The sequence below is a fragment of the Megalops cyprinoides genome, chromosome 15 (genome assembly GCF_013368585.1).
Source record: "Megalops cyprinoides isolate fMegCyp1 chromosome 15, fMegCyp1.pri, whole genome shotgun sequence".
NCBI lineage: Eukaryota > Metazoa > Chordata > Actinopteri > Elopiformes > Megalopidae > Megalops > Megalops cyprinoides.
Window position 1 is genome coordinate 15,732,688 of NC_050597.1, and position 27,197 is coordinate 15,759,884.

The 27,197-nt window shown below is 42.7% G+C and overlaps 1 protein-coding gene across 1 annotated transcript; it reads left to right on the plus strand.

The window, feature by feature from the left end:
* On the plus strand, positions 1–25,924 carry fam135a (family with sequence similarity 135 member A). Its single transcript, XM_036546605.1, has 22 exons — positions 1–417; positions 2,128–2,224; positions 4,956–5,093; positions 7,828–7,907; positions 9,972–10,117; positions 10,664–10,734; positions 10,825–10,998; positions 11,328–11,454; positions 15,637–15,790; positions 16,179–16,256; positions 16,943–16,992; positions 18,333–18,488; positions 18,799–18,872; positions 19,019–19,173; positions 19,530–20,853; positions 21,319–21,479; positions 21,944–22,035; positions 22,284–22,381; positions 22,885–23,036; positions 23,683–23,793; positions 24,117–24,230; positions 24,988–25,924. The coding sequence occupies exons 3-22, from the start codon at positions 5,014–5,016 to the stop codon at positions 25,191–25,193; spliced, it is 3,603 nt and encodes a 1,200-aa protein (XP_036402498.1). The 5' UTR covers positions 1–417; positions 2,128–2,224; positions 4,956–5,013; the 3' UTR covers positions 25,194–25,924.
* The last annotated feature ends 1,273 nt before the right edge of the window (positions 25,925–27,197 follow it).

Genomic DNA, 27,197 nt, shown 5'->3' on the forward strand with positions numbered 1-27,197 from the left:
TAACGTTAGCTCGCCAATCTGTCTGACGAGCAATGGAATCTCCGGTCTGGCTGGAAGTCAGTCCAAGACAGCGAGCTAGCTAGCTAGCGTTAACGATTAGCTACTTTGCTTGCATCAGTCCGGCAGTTTAAAATCCTAGAGCCGGTATTTGATTTTCGATCAAAGAAAGTTTTGCGATTTAGCTAAGGGGCAGTGTCGAGTGCCCACAACTTGTAGCAGCAAGCCAGCTACGTGTATTGGAACACACTTTCAAGAATTAGCTTGCTAGCTGTTTAGCTGCCTAGCTTGTTAGCTAACTAAGTTAGCGGTGTGTTGGAAAAAAAGCACAGCGGACGCAAAGGAGGCAGGGGTGATAGCTACAATTCCAACAAAGCCAGCCTGGTGTTTCGGCCTGCAGGGAGATTCTTTCGGGAAAAGGTAACTTATCCAAGAAGTTGCTTTGCATGCAAACAGTTTGACCGCCTGACTGGCCAGCTTGCTAGCAGATGACTTTCGCTGTTTAGGTCTTTGATTTCCTAATGTAGCTTTAACAGCTAGCTAGTTCAGGATAACGTTAGCTAGCGAGCTAACTTAGCCATCTGATGTTAGTAGTAGCTGGTAGCTAACGGAGTTAGCCAGCCACTAGCTACTACCGATCGACGTATATCTTGGTTAACGTTAGCCGGCTGACAAGTCGACAGTGACAGTGGTTCGCATTATTTAGCTGTAAAATAGCTATGGAGCAACGGTCGGAAATCGAACGTCAAACGAAAAGCTCTCGTTTTTTCTAGGTAGCAAACGTAACCTAACATTAACTGAAATACCTAGCTGTACTATTTATGGAATAGCTGGCTAATTCTGTTGCTTTTATAGCTTGGTACGCTACGCTAAATTAAATATGACTTGGAAAAGGGACAGCTAAGACGACCATAAATCGTTTTGTACTGTTACGTTAGCCGGTAATTTGGAAAAGAAACCTATTTGGACTGCGGCGCCAACAGAGCACAGAAGAAAGTGGATTCGCAATATGCCATTTACTGCATCTCAGCTGGGGATTGCCTGCAGTGAGTTAATCAGTACTATAACGTTAGTTAGCTCGCTAACTGTGTCGAATTTGGTTTGATGAATTCCTGTCTTTGATTCAACTAACGTTAACGTTAAGAAGAGTTAGCTAAATATAGCCAATCCCGGCTAGATATTTGGCTGTAATTTAGCCAGCTAGTTACCTGTGTGAAGGCGTCTTCAGGTGTCAACTTAACTTTCATATACGTTCCATTTATTTACCCCGTAACATCAAACAATTTAACCGTATATAAATTGGTAGGTAGCTAATGTTCCTAACTACTTTAGGTAACTAAGTCCTAGCTAAGTCCCAGTTTAGCCTTTGTCATTTACCGAGGCTGAAAAAGTAAGCCTCCTTATCAGTTAGCTACCTAACTTATGCATGGAAGACTTGGACCCGGTGTTTGTTGCCTTTCTCTGTACATTCGTAGAGCATCTGGAATTTTCATAATGTGGTAATCAAATCTGAATTCCGGAGTTTAACTGTAAGTGACAGTGACCTCCCTTGAGTTAACCGAAGCACAGGCTATAGGTTGTATAGCTATATTAGCTATAGGCCTACACTATGTGTTGATCCTAATGGAGTTAAATCTACAACTCTTTGTCGCTTATTGCATATCATACTGTATTTCTCAAGCGTCCCTCAAATATTTGCGCCTGATATTTTTATTGATAAAACATGGAACGTCACTTTTGCAGTACTATAAATTATGTAGCAGCCATCTGCCCATGTCTGGATCTTATTCAAACCTTCAAATATCAATATCTTAATGCAGTGTCGCTGTTTTGTTTGTCTGTTTTCCTAAAGAATAACTGACAGCCAAAATGGTATATCTTAACACTTTACATGTAATGCATATCAAGATAACTTCTCAAATAAGCTGGGTTAGTGTATTTCATCATATGTTCACCATATGTTACCTTGGCAATCTAGGTATCCTAGCTGGGCTATATAGATTTTTTAAAATAAATGATTCTCGAAGAGGTCTAAACAGTGAAAACTTGTTAGGATCTTCACAGTTTAACTCCTTCCATTTGTATATTTTCTCATTAGTATCCATTCTGACATTTTGTAACCTCTTTCAGATCCAATGATAGAGGCAGTCAGTTTCAGATGCATGGGATGGCTTTGTCAATCATGAAGAGAACCACTCAGCAGGTGGGACCTACAGTAGTTGAGTAGGTGAGTGGGTTGTGTGAAAATCCCAATTTCAAATATACATAATGCAGTTGCAGTGTTGCCTTGTGTCAGGGGGTGTTGCTTGTTCAGGGCCATTGGCACAGATTTGTTGATCAGAATGTCATCTGGATGGTCTGATAATACATGTTGACAATTACATTAATGCATCATAATAAATAGATTTTTGCAGTGCTTAATCTAAACATGCTAATGAACAAAAAGCCTGTTGACTATCCTCATATAGTTCTGATTCTGTTTACTGTTCTGATTCTGATTCCCTGTCGGGGAATCATCTCAGATCGTTGGTTGTCTGTTTAAAAACATACTGCCTGTCAGGGATGGGCTTTCTTATTTATGGCAGGATTATGCAGAATCTTTTCTGAATTGATTAGCCAGTGTGTTCATTTATGACAGTTCCAAGGAATTCCACCCCATGGTCTTCTCTGTGTGTGCCACATGGTCCTGGTCGTAATATAACTGCAAATAATTTTAGGCAGTATATGTGTTTCAATCTGCAAGAAGCCTTCTGTGTAACTGTGACAAATTGTGTTGTTGTGGGATATGTGTAAGAATATGATATCAGCGAGATTAGATGACTGTTATTTGTTCATCTGCATTATATGTAGATTTAAGAAACTCGTCATGCATACATAGGACACATACTCACCGTAGTGTCATTCCAATACTGTCAGATTCATAGAACGAAAGTCTGTCATTTCATACCCTGGTGTTAGATTCGCTATAAGAAGCTGTTTACATATTTAAGTACCTATAAAAGCAAATTGCCAAGTATAATCACTCATGAACACTGGACATTATTCCTGATTTGTGCCGCCCATGGCACCATAAGCTATGAACATTATCCAGAAATGGCCATGTAGGTAGGACAGTGTTGAAGCTCAGTTAATGGCTGAAATGAGTTTGTTTTTATTTGACACCATCTTGGATCAATGCGATAGGCTGTTCTGTCCCAAGTGACATTAATTTGATTGTTGACATTTTCTTTCTTGATGGCCATTGCCAAGTCTGTCTCTTCTTGTGGTATGTTGTCCCTCTTGTGAGTTACGGACACATTCTTGCATGGGTGTATGAACAGTGTTCACATGACTGCCAGTGCTGTCTCTGTTGCTTAATGAAATCAGTTTAACCACAGTGCAGCTGCCCTTCCTTGGTCATCCAAGAAAAATAGTTACATAGAGGAGTCTTCGACTGTGGCTACTGAACATTTAAAGTTTGTCATCTTTGCTTCTGGGTTATGTTTTTCAAGGACCAGGTCACAGGCAGCATTTCCGTGTTGCCTCTTGCCTCCCCCTGTCCACACACAACATGAGTGAGATCAAAGTCACCCTCATGTTCTCCATTCCAGTGAAATGAGTGTGTTATCTGATCAATCCTTATATGAGTCACTTTGAGGCCTTGCAGTGATTTGCAGCGCTGGTGCCCTTTCATTGACATTACATAGTGCCTGCAAAGGGCACCAGTCGTGTACCTAATGAGTTCGTTGGCTGAATGCTAGTCAAAGGCTAAAAATATTTGAAGATATGTGTTGACCTATGTATTTCTAATGTTGTACAGCTGTGCACATATTTCAGGGTTGTTTTATGTGATCAGTTAGTACCAGTTACATACCATTATTTATTTGCTTGGCAGACACATTTTGAGGGTGACTTGCATAGCTTGCACTTTTACACGTTATCTATTTGCACTGTTGGATAACCTGAAACAGTAAAGGTTAAGTGTATTATTCAAGGGCATAGTGGCAGTACCCCACCTACCCAAGTGGCAGTCTTAAGTCCCAGTTTCTGTCTGATCAGACTGCCAGTCAGTTTGAGCTGGACGTGGCACTGATTTTTACTTTTTTTTTTTTTATTTTTAATTCCACTCAGGTAGCTTGGCAATATGCCCCACAGAAGCTGGAGCAGGGGCTAGCGCTGTGTGTTGAGTGCTGGAATGAAAAGTAGAAGTGTGCTTTCTCAGGTTCAGCCTGATGAGAGAGAGAGAGAGAGAGAGAGAGAGAGAGAGAGAGATATGTAGTTTGCAAATGAGTCATTCCCTATGAAATTACTGTGAAATTGGGATGAGCCTTTCTAGTTATCCTGGCGCGTGGCATGAAGAAACATAAAAGAAGGATGTTTGGCAAATCTTCACATATGGGTAAAAATATTGCTGAAAATGAAAAAATGAAATTGCACCAGGCTTCAAAGTACTTGTTAGGACAAGCAAAACTTCCTGTTGAGAGTTTTATTTCTTCCAAATACAGTGTTTGGTGGAATCACAGATGAGACTAAAGAAACAGTGAAAAACTGGTATAGATGAAATGAATTCTTACTGATTCTATCATTTTTTCAGTGAAATAAGATCTTGGGCACCATAATTGGTTACACTGCTGCTCATGTTAGACCACTCCTTCCCCTCACTCAGAATGGGCCATGATTCAAAAAGCAGCAGAGATCCTAGCACTCTAAAATTTGCTGTACTAGCTAGACACAAATATGCAAAAATACTGGTGTTAATATACTGACACCTTTTGCGAAAGGAGGGTTCTTTGACAAGTTTCAGGACAATCTGAAAGTGTTATGCCAGTTTCACGTTTATTTCACATGTCATCACTCAAATGAGAAAAGAGAAGGGTTAGGATCAGGAGTCTTAATGTTGTTAGACTGAAACTTTGCGCACTTGGTGAAATGTCAGCTGTTCTCCTAGGTCACATGACCATCAGGGTCTTCTTCCCTAGGTGTAGGACGTGTCATGTGACCTGGACTCTGCTGTGTGTCTCTATCCTGCGTCTGACGATGAGTGAGGAGGTCCAGGCCACAGTGGAGTTCTCTGTGGAGCTCCTCAAGTTCTATAATGTGGATCTTTTCCAGAGAGGGTAAGTGCCCCCATGTTCCTTCCTGCTAACAGGGTCTTTTTTTCTTCTTCCATCACTCCTGCTTGGTTTTTGGAGAGAAAAACATTTGCACCTACACTATATTCCGTCTGCTGTAGTGCTGCTGAACAGGGTGTTACTACACCACAGCTGATTTAGCACAGTCAACCAGACAACATGGAACTAGCAATGTAGCCAGCACTTTCACATTTACCATGAATTAAAATGTCATCAGTTACACTTCTGCCCAGGGCCAGCTGACATTCACATAGCCAGAGTACGAAAGGCTTTGGTCAGACAGAGGGAAGTCTTAGCACAGAGCAATGTGGTCATTGACTTCCACTGACCCATCGTAGCTGTCCGGCAGATGTATCGCAGATGTATTTCAGCTGACTGAGTCTTAGCTACTGCTCAAGCGTTGCTGAATAAATTTACAGTTCAGCCTTTTTGTTGTTTTTTGTTCGTAAATCACTTGACAGGTGTAGGTGTTCGCAAACAGATTTGTGATGGAGATTGTTGTTGTTTTAGCTTAACATGATCAGTTAGTTGACATGGCAGCAATATGACTCAGTGTTGGGAAGTGTCATGTGACATACTTTCCTATTCACTGTTGTTACCCTAAACTAGTCACAGACAATAGATAGATAGATGCATAGGTAGTACATGGATTATAGTCTTCACTTACAAAAACATGATTCACTGTGGAAAGAGTGTGGTTTGAAGTTGAAGCACGTTCCGAAAGTTTCAGTTCTCCAATGAAACCATACCAACACAGTGTACTGCATTGCAGATGATGTCATGTGTTTGCGACTCTTCTTTTATTAGAAGTGATTTCCCTGAATTTCCAGCCACTTGTTCTGTATGATAGTAAAGTACCTGCAAAAAAATTCATACTGGTGACAGTAATGTAAAAAAGAGGTGCTTTTTCTCATGGAGTTCCCTAAGGTTAAAAGGTCTTCAACCTGCTTGTGTGAAGGTTTGCCAGAGGCAGCAATTATTAGTGTTTACTGGTACACAGAGCTTCTCAAGAACAGAGTTATGTAACAGCCAGTAATGTGTTCATTCTTGTGTTGCTATAAATGCCAACAATTATTCAGCAGTGGAGTCAGCCCCTTGAGTCAGCCACAGGAAGCTGTGGAAGGCTGATGGGGCATGTGGGAGGTGCTGATTTCAGTCAGGAGAGAGAAGAGCGAGCAAGCGAGAGTGAGAGAGAGATCAAGAGAAGTGCCTCCTTCCAGCCAAAAATGCCTGGCAGCCCCACCCTTGCAGAGCCACGGAGCTTGAGTCACAGCGTACTCAGGCTCGCTGCATCAGAGTACAGATAGTAAGACACTTCCAGTGTGGAAGAACAAGTATTTCCACTTTCTGTGTTTCAAAGGCTGGCAAATGTTATGAGGGCGTTGCTCTCTAGGGCCCTGTGTGAATCTTCTTCATACATCATTATTGTCATTTAGCATACGGCATCAGTGTCATATCAGGAAGATTCCTTGGCCAGTTACGGTGACATCAACTGAAAGTCAAGTGTGACATGGATATCACAAGTGAAAAGGTCCATATAACTATTCCCTCCTGGTTCAGTGAACAGGTCTAGGCAGGATAGAGACTTAATTGTTGTGGGTTTTTTGTTTTTGTTGCCATGTGATCAACCTTGTGTGTTAGTCTCCACAAGGGTTACTTAACAATGTGTCTGGTGATCTGTGTCTGTTGTTGTGACATTATTGTGCTATCTCTGTAAAGTCTGATATTTTGAAATATCCAGCATCAGGGACATGGACAAATCATGTTAATTAAACCAGAGGCATTAGTCATGGTGATTACAAATTCCCTTCTGTAATTTCGTAGTTTGTAGACAATGTCTAACAACAGCAGCAGCAATATGGATTAATTTGTGTATGTTTGTATGTTGCTTGGGATAGGAGGAGCAACGACTGTGCCCTTTTCTCAGCTCACTAGAGAACAAAAAGGCCACAGATGGGTTACTTTACATTTGCGTACCAGCCACCCTTGTCCAAAGTGACTTGCATATCTTCTAATTTTACAGTATCCATTTATACAGCTGAATATTTTGAATAGTTTTTGGTTAAGTATACCAAAGAGTATAACAGTAGTGCCCCACCTGGGAATTAAACTGGCAGCCTTTTGGTTACCACTACACCATACCACTGCACCACACTGCTTCCCTGCTATTAGTCTACAGTGATTAAAAGAAGCAGTACTGTCAGAGCTAAAACACTGAGGCTCAGGAGTTTGTTCTGCATTGGCAGCAAACATCCAGTGGGTAACCTTGTTCCTGGATGATTGCCCAAGCACATCTTAACTCTGTGAGAACCTCATGAGAATATCCTAATGAAGCCATGGGCCTGGGGACACATTATGTGTCATTGTGTTCATGCCTACTGAGCCAGTTAATTCTGTTTGATAAAGCTGTGAATTGAACAGTGACCTTTGTTTGACATCCCCACAGTGAATATGAAGTGAATCATCAGTGACAAAGAAAGTGTATTGGGAGGTTTGTTTGTTCTAATAAAAAGACAAACATATTTTTACCTTCCTGTTGAATAAATTTGAGGCAACTCTCAGAATTTTGTAAAATTAATTGTTCCAGGCTGTACTGAACAATTAATCACTGTTAACAATATAAATATGCAGTGTAGTTTCTAAGCAGTAATTTCCATAGGTCCCTGCCTAAAAATGTACCTTTTTATTGTTTACTAATCGTGAGTGTTTCTGTCCACAGGTTTTATCAGATCCGAGCCCGCATGAAAGTGCCACCGCGGGTCCCTCACAAGCTGGAGGCCAGCTTGCTACGCTCCTCAGGTCAGTATGCTGTCTCTACTGCAGTGCGTCACTGCATCACTTCCTGCCCTGTATGCACTTCCTGTTAAGGCCCACCCACTCAGAACCAAACTTCAGGTATTCTGTTTACTGAACAGTTATCAAGTTCGGTGTTTAAAGCTGTTTCTGCCATTGTTGAAGCTAAAAGCAGGGTTTGACGTTAAGGTTTTTTCTAACTTGCCCAGTCAGGCAAGTAGGTTGGAACTCATCCGAATTAAATTTGTACTTGCCTGGATATGGTGTACATTAATTGTAATATAAAATACATAAAAATGTCATAAATTTGATCACTGGTGTGTTTGCTTTGCAAGTTACTTTCACTTGGATCAGAACATGCATGAAGTCCAGCACACACAGCCACACATGCATGGACATATGCATAGAAAACACACACGGTAGAATTACAGTTACAGACAGAAAAGTTGCTTAAGGCACTGCTAGCATTAGATCTTCCCTTGTTGCTTTGGCTGAGCAGGATATCCTTGAGTTTGTGTTTACTAAAACAAATACACATATGCGATTCCTGTTTGTGTTGAAGTTAAGTAATGAACAAACCTATTAGTATAACATTTAAACAAATTTATGGGAATTGAATTGTGGTTTTGTGTGGGTGTCATGAGATGTTTAGTTCTGTCTAGAAGTTGTTACAGGAACTAGGATCTTTACACTGTTAAAACATATAAAATGAACCAATGAATAATGACAGCATTCACACATGCATGCTTATCTTTATTGTATTTTTAATTGCTTCAGTATTAAATTTGGTGTAGACCAGGCAGAGGGGTACCAGGCACTCTGGCCTATATGAGGGTAGGGGCAACAGCCAAGTGCATGCTCCTTCACTTGTCAGTTGGGTTCTTTGTGGCTTGAGTTGAGGAGCAATCCGTCACATATTCCTTCTGCTGTGTGGTGCTAGCTGGAAGTCCACTGCTCTGCAGTAGCGAAGTAATGGAGTTTGCATATGCGAGTGTATTCATTACTCTGTATTAAATGACCATATAAAGCCAAGCTCCATGGGTTTACCAACATAGCGCTTATGTAAGATAAAGGATATTCACATAGACCACACAGCCTTACTGTTGAGAGTAATAGGGAAGCTAGGGGCAATTACAGGGTTGTCACTATCAACTCCGTCCATGTGCCAGTAGGACAGGCACTATAGCTACAGTTTTCATACATATGCAAATCAGAAGCCACATTTCTTAAAGGTACAGAGCCAAAAACTGACTGTGATGAGGACTGTGTCACTGAGTTGGTAGAGGGTGGGAGGGTTTGTTTGAGGGTCATTAGGGGGCTGGCGGTTGGAGAGTGCATTGGGCTCAGACAGGATTGACTGTTGTTCCTCTGCCAGGACACAGCAGCTGTCTGTCCTCTCCTGTCCTGATGGGCTGAGGCCAGCGGTAGGGCCAGATTCTGGGTTCAAATATAGAACTACTTTACACTTGTGTCAACTCACTAAACTGAGCTCTGCAGTCTCCCAAAATAAGAATGCCCTCAGTTATCAGATTTCGAACAGCTCCAGTGCCCTATATAACGTTCCCACTATGAACGCAATACTGAGTATGACAGCACATTTCTTCTCCATATAGATACCTGAAAGGACAGAGAGGGGAATGCTGTCAGTCCTGTAATTAATTCTAAAACTTAACATACTCTTCAGTGATACTTGAATGTCTCAAAGCTGCTGGCCACCAAAGGTAAACAGTGGAGTGACATGACAGACCAGAAATTGATATGGTTGTATGAGATGAATTATTTATTAAGTTTTTGTGGTAAGGCGGCACAGTGTGATAGGTCACTATCGTTTTGGTATAGACTTTTTTGTGTTGATATAGAGAGATTCAGTACCTGATGCCTGAGAGTATTCCTTTGTTCAAGTGTTGAAACTAATTAAAGGAGAATTGTGAACTATTACTGTACTGGACAGCTCTTTCACGTACCCTTTCCAAACTGAAAATATGTATTAATTGTGTTCTAATATAATATGGAGAGCTTATTTATACTTTTCTAGGACAGGCGATAAGAGATTGCTGTTTGTCTTCTCAGTTTCAGGCTGTGATCTTGCCCTCCCTGCTGTGGTCCATGATGATGTCATCCACAGCAAAACCTTTCAGATCCTTTATAAGAATGAGGAGGTTGTTCTCAATGATGTCCTGATTTTCAAAGTGAAGATGCTGCTGGATGAAAACAAGGTAAGGGCAAGCTCTAACTCCTCCCTCTTTCTTGGGCTTCTTGAGGGAATAGCTGGAACTGCCCCTGCAGCAGAAAGTGACATTTTAAGATATGCAGACTTAATAATGCAGGTTATATTAACCCAGTTAGTTTACTGAAGTGCTGATGAAGACCTTCAGTTTATACTTCAGTGCAGTCAAAAAGTTTTGGGAGGGGTCTTCCTGATTAGAGGAGGAGGGGAAATGTAGCCTGAAGGGGTGTGTCTACACAGGGTTTGGCAAATATGACATAAAAGGTTTTGCTTCTGCATTCATACTGAGCAGCCTTACTTGCCAGTGCTGTGATGTACCTTAAGGCTTCCAGTTGTGCTGCACCAGGCCTTAATGTCATAATATCACTCAGATGTAGTTCTGTTCTAAATGTTTGTTTTCCTGCTTCAGGACTGTAAGAGAATATGAATGACTGAAAACAATTGAAAAGAATGAAAACTATGTCATTTTTAAAGGAAAGGCAGTTTGATTTACTGTTCTAATTCAGACGTCTGGGATTGTCTTTATTTTTTCCAGGTTGAAGAATCACTTAATGAAATGGACTTCCAGTTGTGTTTAGACCTGCACTTTACTGATGGGGATTACTCGTATGTATACAGATTTGAAGGAAAGCCTCTTTGCTTCTGCCGTTTTTCTTTTTTGCTATGACATGTTCTGTCATGTTCTGTCCCCTCCAGCCCGGAGGACCTGAGCTCCCTGCATCTGATCAGCAGCCGCACGCTCCGACTGCACTTCAGCCCCCCTTGCGGCGTCCACCAGCACCTCAACGTCATGTTCGATTATTTCCACCTGTCCGCCGTCTCTGTTACAGTCCACGGCTCCTTGGTGGCTCTACACCAGCCCCTGATCAGGTCAGTGACCGAGCAGTGCCCCCCTGCTGTGCGTAGCAATGTTGATGTTCCTACCTCTCCGTGGGCATGCAGGCCAATCTTCATAGGGCCAAAGTTTGCACCTTTGCTAACCTGTGTCTCGTTAACCCTGTGCTCACCTATGTTAGGTCACACCTTTGCTCACCTCTCTCTTGTCACACCTGTACGCCCCTGTGTTGAACCTTTGCTGATCTGTGTGATCACACCTGTGCTCACCTGTGTCCAATCCCACTTGTACTCACCTGTCTCTCATTACACCTGTTTTCAGCAGTGTCTTATCACACCAGTACTCACCTGTCTTTTGTTCTTAGTTTCCCACGGCCTCTGAAGGGTACCTGGCTGAACCGGAGTGCACCAGCGCAGAGCAGAGACTCACTCATTCCTGACCTGGAGAGCGTGGTGTTTGGCAGCGGCTACCTTAGGGAGGTCTCTCCAGAGGTAATGCTCCACCTCCTCTCCTTCCCTCACTGATAGGTCTTTTTCATCTTGCTCTAAAAAGACTAACTTAGTCTCTAGGGGGTGCGCTTAGCAGTAGCTGGCCTGAAACAGCCCTGTTCAAAGTGGGGAAAATGTTGATTTGCACTTCCAGCAGAGAGTTGTCATCTTGTGTATAATGTCATTGTGCCTTATGCTGAAATGCAGACATAGCACCCTTTTTTCTAAGAGTATATCTAGAACCATATAGGGACCTTAAACTCATCCCTCAGGAAAATTGTATATGATTCCTATCAGAACCCTTTGTAAAGGTTCTACCTAGAATTCTTTCAGAGGGTTTTCCCTCAAATCCTATGCAAACAGTTCTGCCTAGAACACGCTGATAGGTACCATCAAGAACCCTTTCTTTTTCAAGGATTCTACCTAGAACCCTCTATGATAGGTTCCATCAAGACACCTTTTCTTAGTCAAGGGTTGTACATACGTATGGCGGGAGCAAAAATGCTTTTATTTTTTTAAAGGTTCTGCCTAGAACACCTCCAGAGCCCTTTTATTTACTAATGGTCTTACCTAGTCTTCTAGGGATTCTACTAAGAGCTATCTTATATTCTAAGGTTTAATCATTTAACTTTTTTTGTATCCCATGTACTGTTTATGATAATTGATCTCATCAGTATTTTAACATATTCTGCATTACAGTTATCATGGATATATTTGAAATGAGTTTTATCAAGAAAAGAGTTATTTTTAGAAATCTGGGAGCAGTGGAGAGGAGAACCTTTGACGAGGAGCAATCAGGACAGGAGAGGCTGTGTACATCTCCCAGAAACACCTCCTCACAAGGGGAATAGGTCAGAAGTGAGCATAGGAGCAGTGGAATCGGCAACATGACTGAGAGGCACAATCCAGGAAAGGGAGACATGCTAAAGTCCACTCAGTAAACCAGATGAAGCAGTCTCACCCCCTGCCATCTATAAACAGCATAAAGCAGTGGAGGGTCCAGTTGGTGGGCACATTACAATGGTGAGGGTAGAATGGACTGAATGACACCAAAACATGCACAAATCATTTGACTGATGTGTTTGATATCATTCTGCTCCAGCCATCAAAATGTGTGGTGTGTTGTTGTGATGTGCTTCTTGTTCAGGTGTTTTCTGTTAGAAAAGATTTCGCCTGGGTCATCCATTATGGGCATACAACAAAATTGGCTTAACTTGAGGTGTTTTTTGAATGTATTGTTTTAAATGGGGCAATGGGGACATTGATAGCACCTTAAACCACCTCTGTTCCTTTGTGCTGGAAGTCGCTCTGGATAAGACTGTCTGTTAAATAATGTAATGTAATGTAATATATGAACCTTCTCACCTGAAATGGCCTCTGTGAGATCACCCTCTCTCTCAAGCCACCTTTTATAGAAATGGAACTCATTTCTATGAAAGAAGAAGCCAGAAACAATTAATAGCATTAAATAAATAATTCACCATCTACCACAAAACTCCATTGCGAGGCTCAAGATAGGCCTATTAGATGTCGAAGAAACATCTACAATTCCATATCCTCCCTCATCTCACCGAGCCCCTTCTGAATGTCTTCAGAATTTGAGCAGAAATATCGGATTACTGAAGTATGATGTTATAATTTGGTTTGATTTAGCTTACCTTGTTTCTCTGGTGTTTCGTATCTTCTTCAGTTTTTCAGTTCAGCTTCTAATATCAATCCTGACAGGTGATCGCACTCTATGTTCCAGTTTTCTGTGTTCCAACCTGACCCCTCCCTTCTCCCATTTTTCACCCCTCATTGATTTAAAAGTATTGGCCTGCTCTATGGAAAATGGTGGAAGCTCCATCCCATCATGCCTGTCCCAATCCAATGCCTCTGAATGCATGAGGGAGAGTGAACAAGTTTGTAATCAAGCAGACCAATCAATCAAGAGCTCCCTGCTCTTTCGAGCATGATACAGAAAAGTGTCTGTTCTATGTACATGTCTTATGTAGCACAGAAGGATTGTCTTTTGAAAACACTTGAAACCTCTGAAACAGACACAGAATGAATGCCTGGTAGTATGAGGAGCAGGTAGAGATTCCATACAGTGTACCACTGCTGGGTGTTTTATAAAAAATTGACTTACATATTTCAAAGCCCAGCCAAGCTGTGAAGATATCTCAGTGTGAGCTGCTGCAGATAGTGGTGCACTTGGGTTTAACACCAAGATCCAAAACCAAGGGGATGGGCTGAAATCATGAGATTTTTTTTTCCTGATTGTATTTGAAACATCACTTGACATTTAACATATGAGTTTATTGCTCCAGTGTTCTGTTTACCATGTTATTGTTCAAAACATTATGGTTAATGATATAATAAACTTTGTATCTGATGAGACCACACAGATCTTAATTTAGGCTAACCCACTTTTGAAAAGTAAGCTTTTGTGCAAGGGCGTAGGAAGGTGTGCCATTTTTTTACCCAGTCACGTATTTTGTTGAAAATATTACTGTCTCTGGGGGCTGCTGAGTGGTGCCCCTGGCTGCAGTGCATCTTGTAGCTGGAGTCATTGTTTTGATTCCCCAGCTCGTGGGGCCAGCAGCCCAGAGCAACACAGTTGCCCGCATTGTTAGGAAGGGTGATACCACTGGGTTTTTCTCCTCCTTGTCACTTTGTAGGGACATCCACCATCAATGGGGCACCTGTAGAGTTGTGATTGAAGTCAGGCAAATGGCACTCTCCTCCTAGCATGTTACATTGCTTAATAACTGTCGCAACATGTAGAGGGAAAAGAAGCAGTGGCTGGTTTTACTAGCGTTGGAGAAGGCTCTGGCAGAGTGCAAATGAAATTAGTTGATTAAGGGGACCACAGACACGTGCAAACATTCTCAAAATGCAGTTTAAAACATGGTCATACATTTGAGTCTTGGAAGGCGAAGACCTCACCCCAAAATGCTTTATAATGTTTTGTGCACATTACTGAATAGTGCCTGATACTGACGTTTAGACAGTGTTGTGAACAAAGTCAGGAATCAGTTTACAATATAACAGGTGGAAAGGGTTCTGGTGGAATCGCTTTGCCTTCTGTTTAGAATCCTTTCTGCTATTCTTTCACTCTTTCTTCTAAAAAGGCTTCTAAAAATGAAAATATTTCTAGGTGTAACCTTACCCCTATAAGATGAACCTTTGTGGAACCCTTTTTCAAAGGGTGTACACGTAATTATACGATGAAGATCATTTCCTTATGTGTGAAGTTTCCGGGGGTGTAGTGAGAGCAGGACGGGAAGTGTTATCAGAGGATTGCCTCAGATGTTCTTGACGACTAAACAGTGGGTTCCGTTGCCTTTATCAGAATGACATGGAATGCTTACAGGATATGCGAACAGCACTGTCCACATAACAGCTAGAGATGGTTCAAGAGTTTTGAATGGTTCAAGAGATATGAATTGAAGTTTAAAGTACCAGCCCAGATAGTGTGGGTATTGCCTAATGTAGTATCCTGATGTGGTTGTTTAAGCTGCTGATGAGGCCCAGAGGCTTCAGTGTAGCCTTCCCAGTGAATCAAGCTAATGCTTGTTGTTGGATGAATCACTGACAGGCAAATACCAAATTCCTCAAGTACCTAGCAATGAGTGCTCGGGAAACAAATGGCAGGCATTGTCGTGCAGGCACCCTTGGTGATGACCTGTTTACTGGTGTGTACTCTTTTTAGATATGTGTGTACAGCTGTGCCAGCAGAGATTCAGGCATAGTGCTTTCCTCCAGAGCAAACTCCCCTGGTAATGCATTCACTGGCTAAGACGCTGCTCCGTATAACTGAACTAAGTCTGTAGTTATTGAATTTTTACTGTTATTAGTTCATATGTGCTTTGCAGATGCCCCTATTCACATTATGTTGCTTGCAGTTCTGCATTTTCTGTGTATTCTGCAATTCACTTGCTGCTTTCAGAGCTGCACTTTCACTTTGGCGAGTGGGTTGAAAGTATTCAAAAAAAAAAAAAAGTAATGTCCCACCTGGGATTTGAACTGAAATCCTTCTGGTATGGGATCCAATCCCAAACTGCTACACCACTGCTATTACGACTGCTTCATACAGTTCAGTATTACTGCTTCACGCTGATTGTGACCACTCTGCACTGTTTTTTTTAGGGCTGCTGAGTTGGTTAGCATGCAGTCTCTCCATCTCACTGTCACCCCCTGCAGGGCAATACGTTTGTGGTGTCAGACCACTGTCTGCAGCACGCCTACAGCCTACATCGGCGCCTGTGTGCCACTCTGCTGCAGGCCTACCAGGGCCTGTTTGGCTATTTCACCACAGTGACCAAGGACCTGCCTTCCTCACACCGCATGGAGCTAGGTACACAGGGGGTCCACGTGTGTGATGTCAGTCACATGAGGGGGTGAGGGGTGGTGTTTGTGTGTGTGTATGTGTGTGTGTGTGTGTGTGTGTGTGTGTGTGTGTGTGAGCATACGTGCGTGTGTGAGCATATAAACACTTTATGACTGTGTGCATGAGTTTATGAACTGGTTGAAGGGCACTTATATGCAGCGATCAGTGATATCAGTGATCAGTGATGTTGATCAGTGATAATGGCTGGCATGATTCCTGAGTTATCGCATCCCGAGTTGCTTTTATGAGGCTCTTCACTGATCAGCTGTTCTATGCAACTGTGAGCTTTGGCATTGACCATGAGGACAGAGAAACCAGGAAGTAAATATACCTGTGTCTCTATTCCCACAACCAGCCAAGTCCAGCATGCAGGTGTTGTATGAGCGAGTTCTCCGAAAACCCTATCCCCAAGACCAGCGGTATGCCTACATAGGTATGTCCATGCTCTCGTCTCCTGGTCTCCATGACAACTACCTCCTCTTATTTCACCAGTCCATCCTAGGTGTCTGTCTTTAGTCCAAGCATTATCTCACACTGGACACACATGGCTGTTGCCTTTGACAGAATGGGTTAGTTCATCTCTGCTTCAGACTCAGTTCTGGATGAAGTCAATGTACTTGTAGCAACTCAGTCAGAGTTAGTCTTTACTTTCCTATCTAAGGCTTGATGGCGTCAGCTTATAAAGTCATTGCTCATCAGTCACTGATACATCCTAGCACAGATTGATCATTAGCACTTGTTGAAATTGAAATCAGTCTGACCAAGTGTACCATCATGTAGCCATTAATGATTTTCAGTAGTTACTCATTTGAATGAATGGAACTTGTACAATGATGTCAGACTATAGTCGGGTTTTGACCTGAAATTGCTGTCCTCACCTAACAAGTTGAGGGACTGCAGATATGATCCCTTATCATTGTCATTTTGCTTCTGAGGCTGCTTTCAGGCAGTTTGAGAACCTCTGATTGGGTTCACAGTACTTGACAAATCAAAGGAAAGATGTCATGCAAAGGTTTGCCATGAAGTCTGCCTTTCTGTCTGTTGGTTTTTACTAAAGAGTTTGTTAACAGAAAAAAAGATTACTTTTGTGGCTGATAAGTTGTTTTTTTTCCATCCCAGAGGAACATGATGTTGAGACCCGTCTTTCCGAGCTGTGTGATCAAGTAAAGGTAGGTTGTTAATCCCTTTGGGTCTCTTCATGCATTATAAAGAGATGAAAAAAGTCTTTTAATGACCAAACTGCTAGTCAGAGACCCTTGGGGAATCAGAGGGATGACCTGATTGTTTGCTAAGTAACCACAAGCCTCTCATTTCATTTTTTCTTTAATTAGCGGGGGTTGATATTTCAGTGCACCCGAAATAAGGCAGTCAAGTACAGTATTTTTGTGAGGTTTATTTTTTTGTAATTTAGTATGATTTAGTGGAATCTTTGCTGTCCTCAGGACATTTGATAGACATATACGCTTAAGAATAACAATCATGGCATTCTTGGCACGCTCACGCCTTTTGACAAGCCTTTCCTTATGTGTGGGCTGCATTTCTCTTGTGAAAAAGAAAATGGAGAGTAGTGAAGAAGTGCGTGCGTGGCTTGTTCTGCAGTGACAGATGTTTTTGTTTGTCTCACTGAGTCAGAATCCATTACGCACGATTCCCTCAAGCAAACAAGCAAACAAGCAAGCAAGCCCTGCACCTGATCAAATAATGAGACGTTTAAGAGTGAGGCCTCTAAACAAACTAAAATCTAATCAACAGAACATACAGATATCTGAGAGACAGCTGATTTTCCAAATGACTTTAAGTCCTTTCGAACTGACTTTAAGTCATAACTGTCAAGTGTTTTCCCACTTTTTATGCTGTTTCCCCTTTATGAAGCCAGTTTGGAATCACTAGTTGCGCATTTGGCTCGTCTCACTGCAACTACCTCTGCAGCCATGCCAGGGCGCTGAGGTGAGAGGAATCTAATCCTCCCATACACTCGTACACAGCCGCTGGCTGTTTCTACACGCAATTCTCATAGTTCACTGTTATGAAGCGCGCATCAGTTGGAGGATTAAAGCCCTGAACTGGTCTCGTCTTGAATGCTGGACCATTCATGTAGGCAGTGCCACTACCCAAAGGCTAGGTATCTGCTTGTCTTAAGCTTGGCTTTCAGTTTTCAGCTGGTGTTTTTGTCCTGGCACTGACCTCACATTTGGTGTGGGTCTGTTGTAGTCCTAGTCCACCAGAACTTTCATTTCCAACTTCATTTTCCCCAAGATATAACTCCACCAGTTGGCCCAGTCCAGCGTTGAGTGGAATGGTCATACACTGGAATACTCCCTCCCTACTTCACTGTGCATGTTCATTTTGATATAAAATAGCTGTGTAAATATTTATTGAGGAATATGCAAGATGGAGTGCATTCACAATAGGAGAGTTCCCATTTACAGAGCAGCATTTGAAGTCTGTATGTGGTTGCCTTTTTAGTGCCCCCTTGTGGCCAGAAGAGTAGCCTACAGTCTTTTTGCAGAAAGCGCAGCGGCCGGACGAGCTGGCGGAGCTGGTGAACATGAACCTGGCGCAGCTCTGCTCTCTGCTCATGGCCCTGTGGGGGAACTTCCTAGAGGTGGTGTCCCTGCAGGAGGATGTCATTGTCCTGTTGGCCCTGGATCACCACACTCTCAGGGTGAGTGGCCAGTACTAATTAGCTGATAACTCTCATCTGGGTGAATCATTCCTTCTCTCATATGAATTCCGATCAAAAATAAAGTACATCGTTCTGGATGGTGTGTTTATAAGTTCAAAAATGTAGTATATGTGCTGCTCTTAGGAAATGTATCATTCATGTATGGCTGATTCAGTACTCTTTGTGCTTCATAGGAAGCTGGTCTGGAGTATGAAAATATTCAGTGTTTTCTGCGTATGTGAATCTGTTTTCATGACTCATGACTTGCATATGTGAGCTCACTGGATGATTTCTGTTCATTTTCTTCTAGGTCCGAAGATTTGCAGAAGCATTTTTCTGTCTAGAGCACCCAAGGCAATCTGCTCTGGCATATCAAGAGCTGCAGTAAGTTCCTCCAAAACTGTCAAATTACTGAAAATCGCATGTTTGGCTGTAGATCAGAAAACTAAAGGGTCTTGCATATCAGTTTGAGTTTCCTGTGCACTGAATAAGGCGCCCCAAATCTGACCTTCCTGTGCCCTCCTCTACAGCGCTCAGAGCCACCTTCAGATGACCACAGCCATCAAAAGCTCTGCCTACTTCTTGTCCCTCCCCCCGCTCCCTGTGGAGTGTGCCGACCTGGACGGGGACATCACCTCTCTGCCAATCATCTTTGAGGACCGATACCTGGAGTCTGTTGTAGAGGGTTAGTCAGTGGGGCAGGAGGGAAGGCTACACAGTACAGTTTTCTTAGAGATCAACCGAAAGCACTGTTTGAGCAGGGCTCAGAGTGACCATACTGGTACCTTGTTACATCCCTGATGTTTTGATCTGGTTAGCCTGGTAGGATTAGAAATAACCGGGATAGGTCACAATGTAAGGCCCTAAGAATGTCCTAACAATGAATGTAAATATTTTTGATGTTTAGGGATACATCCGGTATAATTCACCCTGTAGCACAAAAGCATCCTCGTCAAACTAATGTCCAAGACTTCAGAACAGTCATTTGCTTTATACTCTGTCAGATGATGTTGGGTGTATAACAGAATCTCTTTTCTGAAGATCGCGATGGGCCGTGGCAGGGCGCGTCCAGCAGTGAGCCCCGCCTGCAGGCAGCGCCCTCTGGGGGCAGCGAGTCCACCGGGACGAGAAAGAAGGCGGAGACGGAGCACTTGAAGAAGCCCGTGGGCTTGACCTCTGAGGTCCTTACAGCCTCCCAGCCTCAAAAGAAGGGTGCACAGCAACAAGACACTTCGCTAACGGCCTCCCAGAGTCACTCAAGGACCCGCATCAAGGCAGACAACACAAGTCTCAATCCTGTCTCTACCACCAACACTAGCGGCCGAAAAGAAGGCCACACCTCTAACGCTTTGGGCGTGGAAGCGGGAAACAAGCTTCAGGCAGGTACTGGAGCCACAGAAATGCACCAGGGAGAAAAGCCAGAACCTCTGAGCAAAGAGATGCCCCAGGCAACCAGTGGGCTTAGAACAATCCAGGTCAAACCAAATAGCCAGGACCCCTACCGGGGTGAGAAGGTCACTGTCACCCTAAGTCACCAAGACTCAAGTATGGCGAACATGTCCGGGCCCCTGCCCGGTGAGGGGTTGGGGGTCACCCCATTGCACCAGTCATTGGGCAGAAGAGCCTCTACAGAGGGTCTCTGTAAGGACGGCCCCTGCAGCACCAATGCCCAGTCCCCCTTCCCGGCCTTAAACCTCCTGCCCTCTGTACAAGGGGCCAAGGGCAGTAAATCGAGCGTTCCAGGGGACCAGGTTGGGGTAGAGTCTGCCACGGGCCCTGCCCCCGCCGAAACCAGCTGCTTACCCAAGGGAGCTGAGGCCAGCTCTGCTTCCACTGAGGCTCTGGCTTTAGCAGCCACCCCTGTAGGGTGCCCTGACCTCCCAGCATTTGAGAGCGCTGCTGAGCCCAGCCACGCTCCTGGACCATCGCCTAATGACCTAAGCGCCTCTGCTGATAGCAGCAGCGACAGCGTGAGGCGGGGCCTGGTGGAGAACTATTTCTGCTCACGCTCCAGCACTGATGTCTCCGAGATCAGCCCAGTGGAGGTAGCTGACATCACCCTGGCCGTCCAGCAGGTGGCAGCAGAGGACGAGGAGTCAGAGCACGAGATGATTGAAAATGGCTATCATGAGGAAGGGGGTGGGGCGTACATGAATGGGGTGGGAGGAGTGCAGGAAGGGGACATTTGGGGTCAGAAGCTCAGTCTGGAGCAGTTCTGTGAGGGGGGGGCCCTGCTGGAAGCCCGTGCTGCACACCACCCCTCCCTATACTCCAGCAGGGGCTGTTTGCAAGGCAGACGCCCGCCTCTGGCCCCATCCACCTCCATGTGCTGGTTCGAGAGTATCCCCAAGAAACAAAGGAATGCGTGAGTAGTGACCTCTTTTACTCTTTTACTCATACTCATTAAAAATTCAAAATTATTACAGTTCAGTGTTCAGTATCCTCATCTGAGTTGCACCTTGAAAGCTGACTTCCAGATAAGGCCTCTCCAACCTTAATTTTTAAAATGTTCATGTTTCTCCTCAGCAGAACTACCAATATCTACTCCTTTTCCATACATTCCTTGCATTGCTAATATTTGCCGTTTTCAACAAATTAAATGTCATTCACTGCCAGCATTTTATTTAGTCTTATTTGTCTGCTTATTTCTGTTTCCCTGTGTAATGCAGTTTGACATTATTTCTTAACTATGAAATTGTTTCTTAAAGCTTTAGATGTTGCTCCAGTAGAATGTACAATGTATGATGCTTTTCTGGCTCGTTAATTTAAAATAGTAAGACTTTTTACCACTTACTGCTGTCTCTGCCACATCTCTGTTGATGCGCTTCAGCTTTGTCCAGGCCAAAGAGGGCTTGAAGGGGCTGAAGCTGCCTGGATTCCTGTACAGCGAAGTTGCACAGCTAGCTTCCAGCATCCCCTACTTCATCGGAGATCTGGACCAAAACTCCGGAGACGACATCCATCTCATCGTGTGTGTCCACGGTCTGGATGGTGAGAAAATCTGCTCCTTTCTGGGAAAAAAAAAAACTGGTGGCAGTTTTCCATAGCAGTTAGTTACCTAGAAAGTTTGCAATAAAAAGCTCCAAGACTAAAGTTACTACTGTAATAACTGAAGAATCAAGCCTGCAAGCCCCACAACTGTTCATTTAATTTAATTTTAACTAAAGCTTCAAGGCCAGTTAGAAGCTGGAAACCTGGTCATGGTTGTAATATAATACCTGAAGGATCAAATTTTAGCTTATATAAATATATATATACACACAACATGGGTACATAACTTCAAGTCCAGTTACATTTGTAAAGTTTTAGTTGTAGTCATAGGAAGCTGGAAGTGTTGATGGAGTAGTGATTATAGCTTTACTGCATATTTATCATTATTTATTTTTCAGCTGACATACAGTACTTATTTAGGACTGTTATAATTCTGCGCTTCCCCACTCCCTTCTGAATCCCAGGTAACAGTGCTGATCTGAGGCTAGTGAAGACCTATTTGGAGCTGGGCTTACCTGGAGCTCGCATGGACTTCCTCATGTCTGAGCGCAACCAGGTGGGCAAATCTCTTACTCTGATCTGTACAAAGTATGTATGAAACTAAAAATACTTTATACACTGTCCTGAAACATCACAAAGGAAGTTCTTTTGAAGGTATCTGTCTGAGGTGGGCATCTTTCCTTTCAAGATACCGATGCTGTATCACAGTGAATATAACTGAATTGTTCGTCTTAAAATGTACTGTTACATGTGTTTGTTGCAGTTTCTGAGAATGGGTCTGTTTTTCTCTGATTCTGACCACAGAACGACACGTTCGCTGATTTTGAATCCATGACAGACCGTCTGTTAGACGAGATTGTGCAGCACATCCGGCTCTACCACCTCAACGTCTCCAGAATCAGGCAAAATGACACCTCTCTTTCTCTCTCTCTCTCTTTCTCTCCCGCTCTCACTGTCGCTCTTACTTTCTTATTCTCTTTGTGTCTTTCACAATCTTTCTGTCTCCCTTCACTCTTTCTATGTCTTTCTCTACCCAAGAGGAGTAGTGTGGAAGCAGTACTGAGTGCAAGCGGGTCAGCACTGCGTTAACTTCACAAGTAAAATCAGTAGTAGTGCACCGATCTGAAAAGTATTATACAGTGTATATATATACGTGAAGTAGGACATATATTCAATGTATACACATTTTTGAATACCATCCAACATATACTTGATGCCTAACAATGATCCATATTAAAAAAAAGATCATCTAATCACAACGCATCTCTGATTTGTGCTAGAATCACTTTAATACTGCACTAAGGAGGGTTTTGAATGTGAAGCACCTCATGAATAATAATCTACTCACTCATGTCTGATTGGCTGTGTATGTTTGATTGACATGACTGTGTCTGACTACCCACAGCTTTGTGGGTCACTCCCTAGGCAACCTGATTGTGCGCTCAGTACTGAGCAGGCCTGGGTTCAAGTGCTACCTGAGCAAGCTGCATACCTTCCTGTCCCTGTCAGGGCCACACCTGGGCACTCTGTACAACAGCTCCACCCTGGTCAACACAGGTGAGCACCACCCAATTCATCTGCCATCTATTATCTTATATTAATAATAGTGTGAAGTATGTGAAATATTGTGTATTATGTCAGTATGTGTAATTGTTTAAATTTTGTCACCTAGTGAAATTCAGGTATGCCCTACAGTGTCTTTAAACAATGGTATTTAAAAGGTTTAAATGAACAATATATCCAAGTTTACAAGATTTATATCTGGCTTACTCCTCCTGTGGTCCCATAAAATTCTTGAAAAAAATTCCTCTTGGAAATACATTTTAAGAGTCATTTAAAGTGGAAACTTTGCAGTCTGAGACTGGGGGGGTCAGTTTGACGACCGAAATAATGAATGAGAAGAAAACTGCACTTAATCCTTTGCAAGTAGGAGAAAATTTGCAACAGCTTGTGTTTGATTAATTACTTCAGAGAGATGATCCCCATTTTTTTCCCTTGTGGTCTTGTCTTATTTCTCTCCTGTGTAACTACTGTGTAGGGACTTTGTTCTCTGTCCTGCGCAGCAATAGATTCTTTGAGCTCTGACACTGCAGGCACCTGTGCTCTCATCTGTGTAGTATTACAGACTCTCTGCTCTCTCCTGCGTAGCTATAGGAAATGCATCTTAGTGTTTATGCACTAATATTGCCTATGCTGTCTTTAGGACTGTGGTTCATGCAGAAGTGGAAGAAGTCTGGCTCTCTGCTGCAGCTGACGTGTCGTGACCAGCCCGACCCTCGCCGGACTTTTCTGTACAGGCTGAGCCAGAAAGCAGGTGAGCTCCCTCTCACCACCCTGCATGTGGGGTACAGGGTGAAAAACCTGCTACACACCTGTGTTGTTGCATCTTGGCTGGCTGAGACTAGGATCCTTTATTATAGCAGGCTGTTACTCCTGGAGAAGATCCTCAGTCAGTATTGCATGACATCAAAAATACCTGTATTCTTGAACTTGGGTGAATAATTTAGATTTATGTATCACATTGTGTAACGCAATCACAAAATTAAATCTACCATGGTATAAAATTGTTTAAGAGTAGAACGTTCCACAGCCATGGAGGATAAAGTCTGTGTGTATTTGTGTGTGTGTGTATTTCAGGTCTCCATTATTTTAAGAACGTAGTGCTGGTGAGCTCCCTGCAGGACCGCTATGTGCCCTATCACTCGGCACGAATTGAGATGTGCAAACCAGCCCTGAAGGACAGGCAGTCAGGTGAGGGGCGAAGAGACCGCCGCTCTCCTCTCATACCCCGCCAGTGTGCCTTTCACATGCTGCTGTGTGTTTGTGCTCTGCTCTGCCTTCCTAGCCTTTTCATCTCCAGTGCAGCACAAGCACGAGCAGTAATAGTCCTCCGTTTGTCAGGCCTCTCCTCATCTTCCTCCACTGGTTACCGGTTGTATCCAGAGTAAAAGGCTTTGGTCGTAGCCTGTGGGGCAGCGAGAGGAACTGCACCTTCTTACCTTCAGTCCATTATCAATTCATGCATTCCAAACTATTCTACTCTGCAGGTTCTGGCTACCTTGTCTCCCCCCTCTGAAAGCGTCCACATTTTTGGTCATGTCTGTTCTCTTCATTAGCCCCCCAGTCAGAACTTACGAATCACTGATAATGTGGTTCTTGGTTCATTTAACACTGAAGTCTAAACGTTGATGCTGTATCCTTAAACACACTTGCTATATCCTCAAACTTCCTCTTATACCTGCTGTTGCATTTATCAGTAATGTAATGTGACAGAATATGACATTATTTAATGATACCTACTATTGGATCGTGACACTTATGATTAGCGTTGTCTCTCCTCTTGGCCTAACCATCTGGTATTCAGTTTTGTAAGTCACTCTGGATCAGAACATCTGCTCAATAACTAAATTTAGATGTTTAATGACAGGGTTAGGAACCACTGAGCCTGCCATTTCTTCCACCAGCCTGTCTTAGCCTGTGTCTCTGTCTCCCCCTCTCTCTCCTTCAGGTCCGGTGTACACAGAGATGATCCAGAACCTGCTTCTGCCAGTTCTGCAGAACAAAGACTGCAACCTGGTGCGCTATGATGTCATCCATGCTTTGCCCAACACTACCAACTCCCTCATTGGCCGGGCTGCCCACATCGCTGTCCTGGACTCGGAGATCTTCCTGGAGAAGTTCTTTCTCGTAGCAGGCCTTAAATACTTTCAGTAGCTGGACCCCACCCTAGGATGTGGGCATTACCTCATGCATCCGAACAGCAACATGTCAATATCTGTCCAGTTCCTTTTTTAGATTGGAAGATATTTATACTTTTATATGGGAGGGAAAAGAAAATACGTTTTTATTAGGGTGTTTTGCAGATGCGCAGTCTCATTTTTATTTTTCTACTGCCGTTTTTAGGGGGTATTTTGACTGATTTTTATCAATGCACATTCATGCCTGTAAGATTGGTTTCCTTGTTTTACTCAGTGTAAAGAGATTCATTTCTCATTTGTCACTGAGTAAAACAAAGTTAATGCTGCTACAGAAATGTATATTATGAGCTGATCAAGTCAGTTGCTCATCTTGTCTTCATCTCAACTTTTCTTAGTTTCTCTCAGAATAAAAATGTATTTTTCTTTCAGTCCCAGCACTACAGTTTATCATACTTGTGGAGGAGAGGCTTCATTCTCTTGAGCAGTTTTATTTTCAGTTGCAAAAGCAAATGCTTCCATATGTGTGGAAATGAGGTTGTATTTCAGAGCAGGAATGGATTTGGTTTTTGTTGTGAGGGTTGCAGGGTTATACTCAACAATAACCCAGCAGCTTTATGTCAGTTCATAATGGCCCCAGGGGTCTATTCTCAGAACACTAATTATATGTCAGACATCCCTTTGAATTTTAATTTTTTTTTAAATTTTATTCTATTTTATTTATTTTTTCTTCTCATTATATGGTTGATGTGGGACAAAACCTCTGCTTTTAAAGAACAAAGTGCTTTTATAACATGAATCATTTCTGTCTAGAGGGTGACCTCTTTCTCATTAAATGTTTTCTAAAGAAGTTCAGGTCTGTCATGTCTTGTTTTTGTTGTCTGTCAGATTGCCCTTTATGAAAGTCAGAGTGGAATGTTCATATTCTTTATATTCTTCATATTCTTTATTCTTTACACTGCAACCCTCCAGGCCAGGGCCAAGAGAATGAAGAAAAGGGCCTTATTTCCTTCATCTTCACAGTAAAACAATCAACAGCAGAACTGATGTATATTACCACAGTATCCACAAATTAGCCTGAAAATAGAATTACAGGAACTTGAGCCCATTGATTGAAGGCTCAGTCAGACTACTCAACAGTCAGAGACTCAAACCGTTCACAAACTGGTGAAGTGAAGCAGTTGACTCAACTCTGAATTTGGCTGAATTCATCCTGTCTGGTCCTCAAGCATCACAACTGCAAACAACTAATTTTGAAAATAAATTTCACTGGTTATCTCAGCTTTCTGCTTCATTGTCAATGTGTGCTCCACCTCTTTATGTGTTAAGAAGACAGAAGTGAGAGAGGAACCACTTTGCAATAGTTCACACTAAACAAAGCTTTTTGTATTACCTTCCTGCATGTTCAGTGACTGCAGTACAATTAATCATTTATTTATTCACTGTGATTGTGATGAGAATGAACAATTAGTCAACAATTGGTGACTTTTACTTTAAACATATACCATAGGCCACATATGTCTTTCAGTGTTTTATTGATTGTAACTTAATCATGTTATAACAAATTATGTAATTACACTCATTTGCTTTTCTTAGTACAATCATTCAAATTGCATTATTCATTTCAATTAATCACTCCAGTTACACAAAGAAGGTGATTACAAGGAGCTGAAAACTGAATCCTAAAGGGCAAGATCCCAGTTTCACTCTGGGTGTGCCTGTAGATTACATTTCGTTTCATGTCCTTCAAATATTACTCGATAGATATTTGATATTTTTTGGTACAAAGAAATCCTATATTTCATTTAATACATCTGTGTGACAATTTTGCAAATATGTTTGCAATCTGAGGACGGATGGTAAACGGAAGAAGCACAAAATCAGAATTCGCCTTTATAAGAACATGATCCTGCCATCTAGCAACGGCACTGCTTTTCGGGAGACTCCATTGTCCAGTCTCCGTCCCATCGCTCCCAAAAGTAGTCAGCAGATGATGGTAAAGCGGTACCCTTTGATTCCCGAT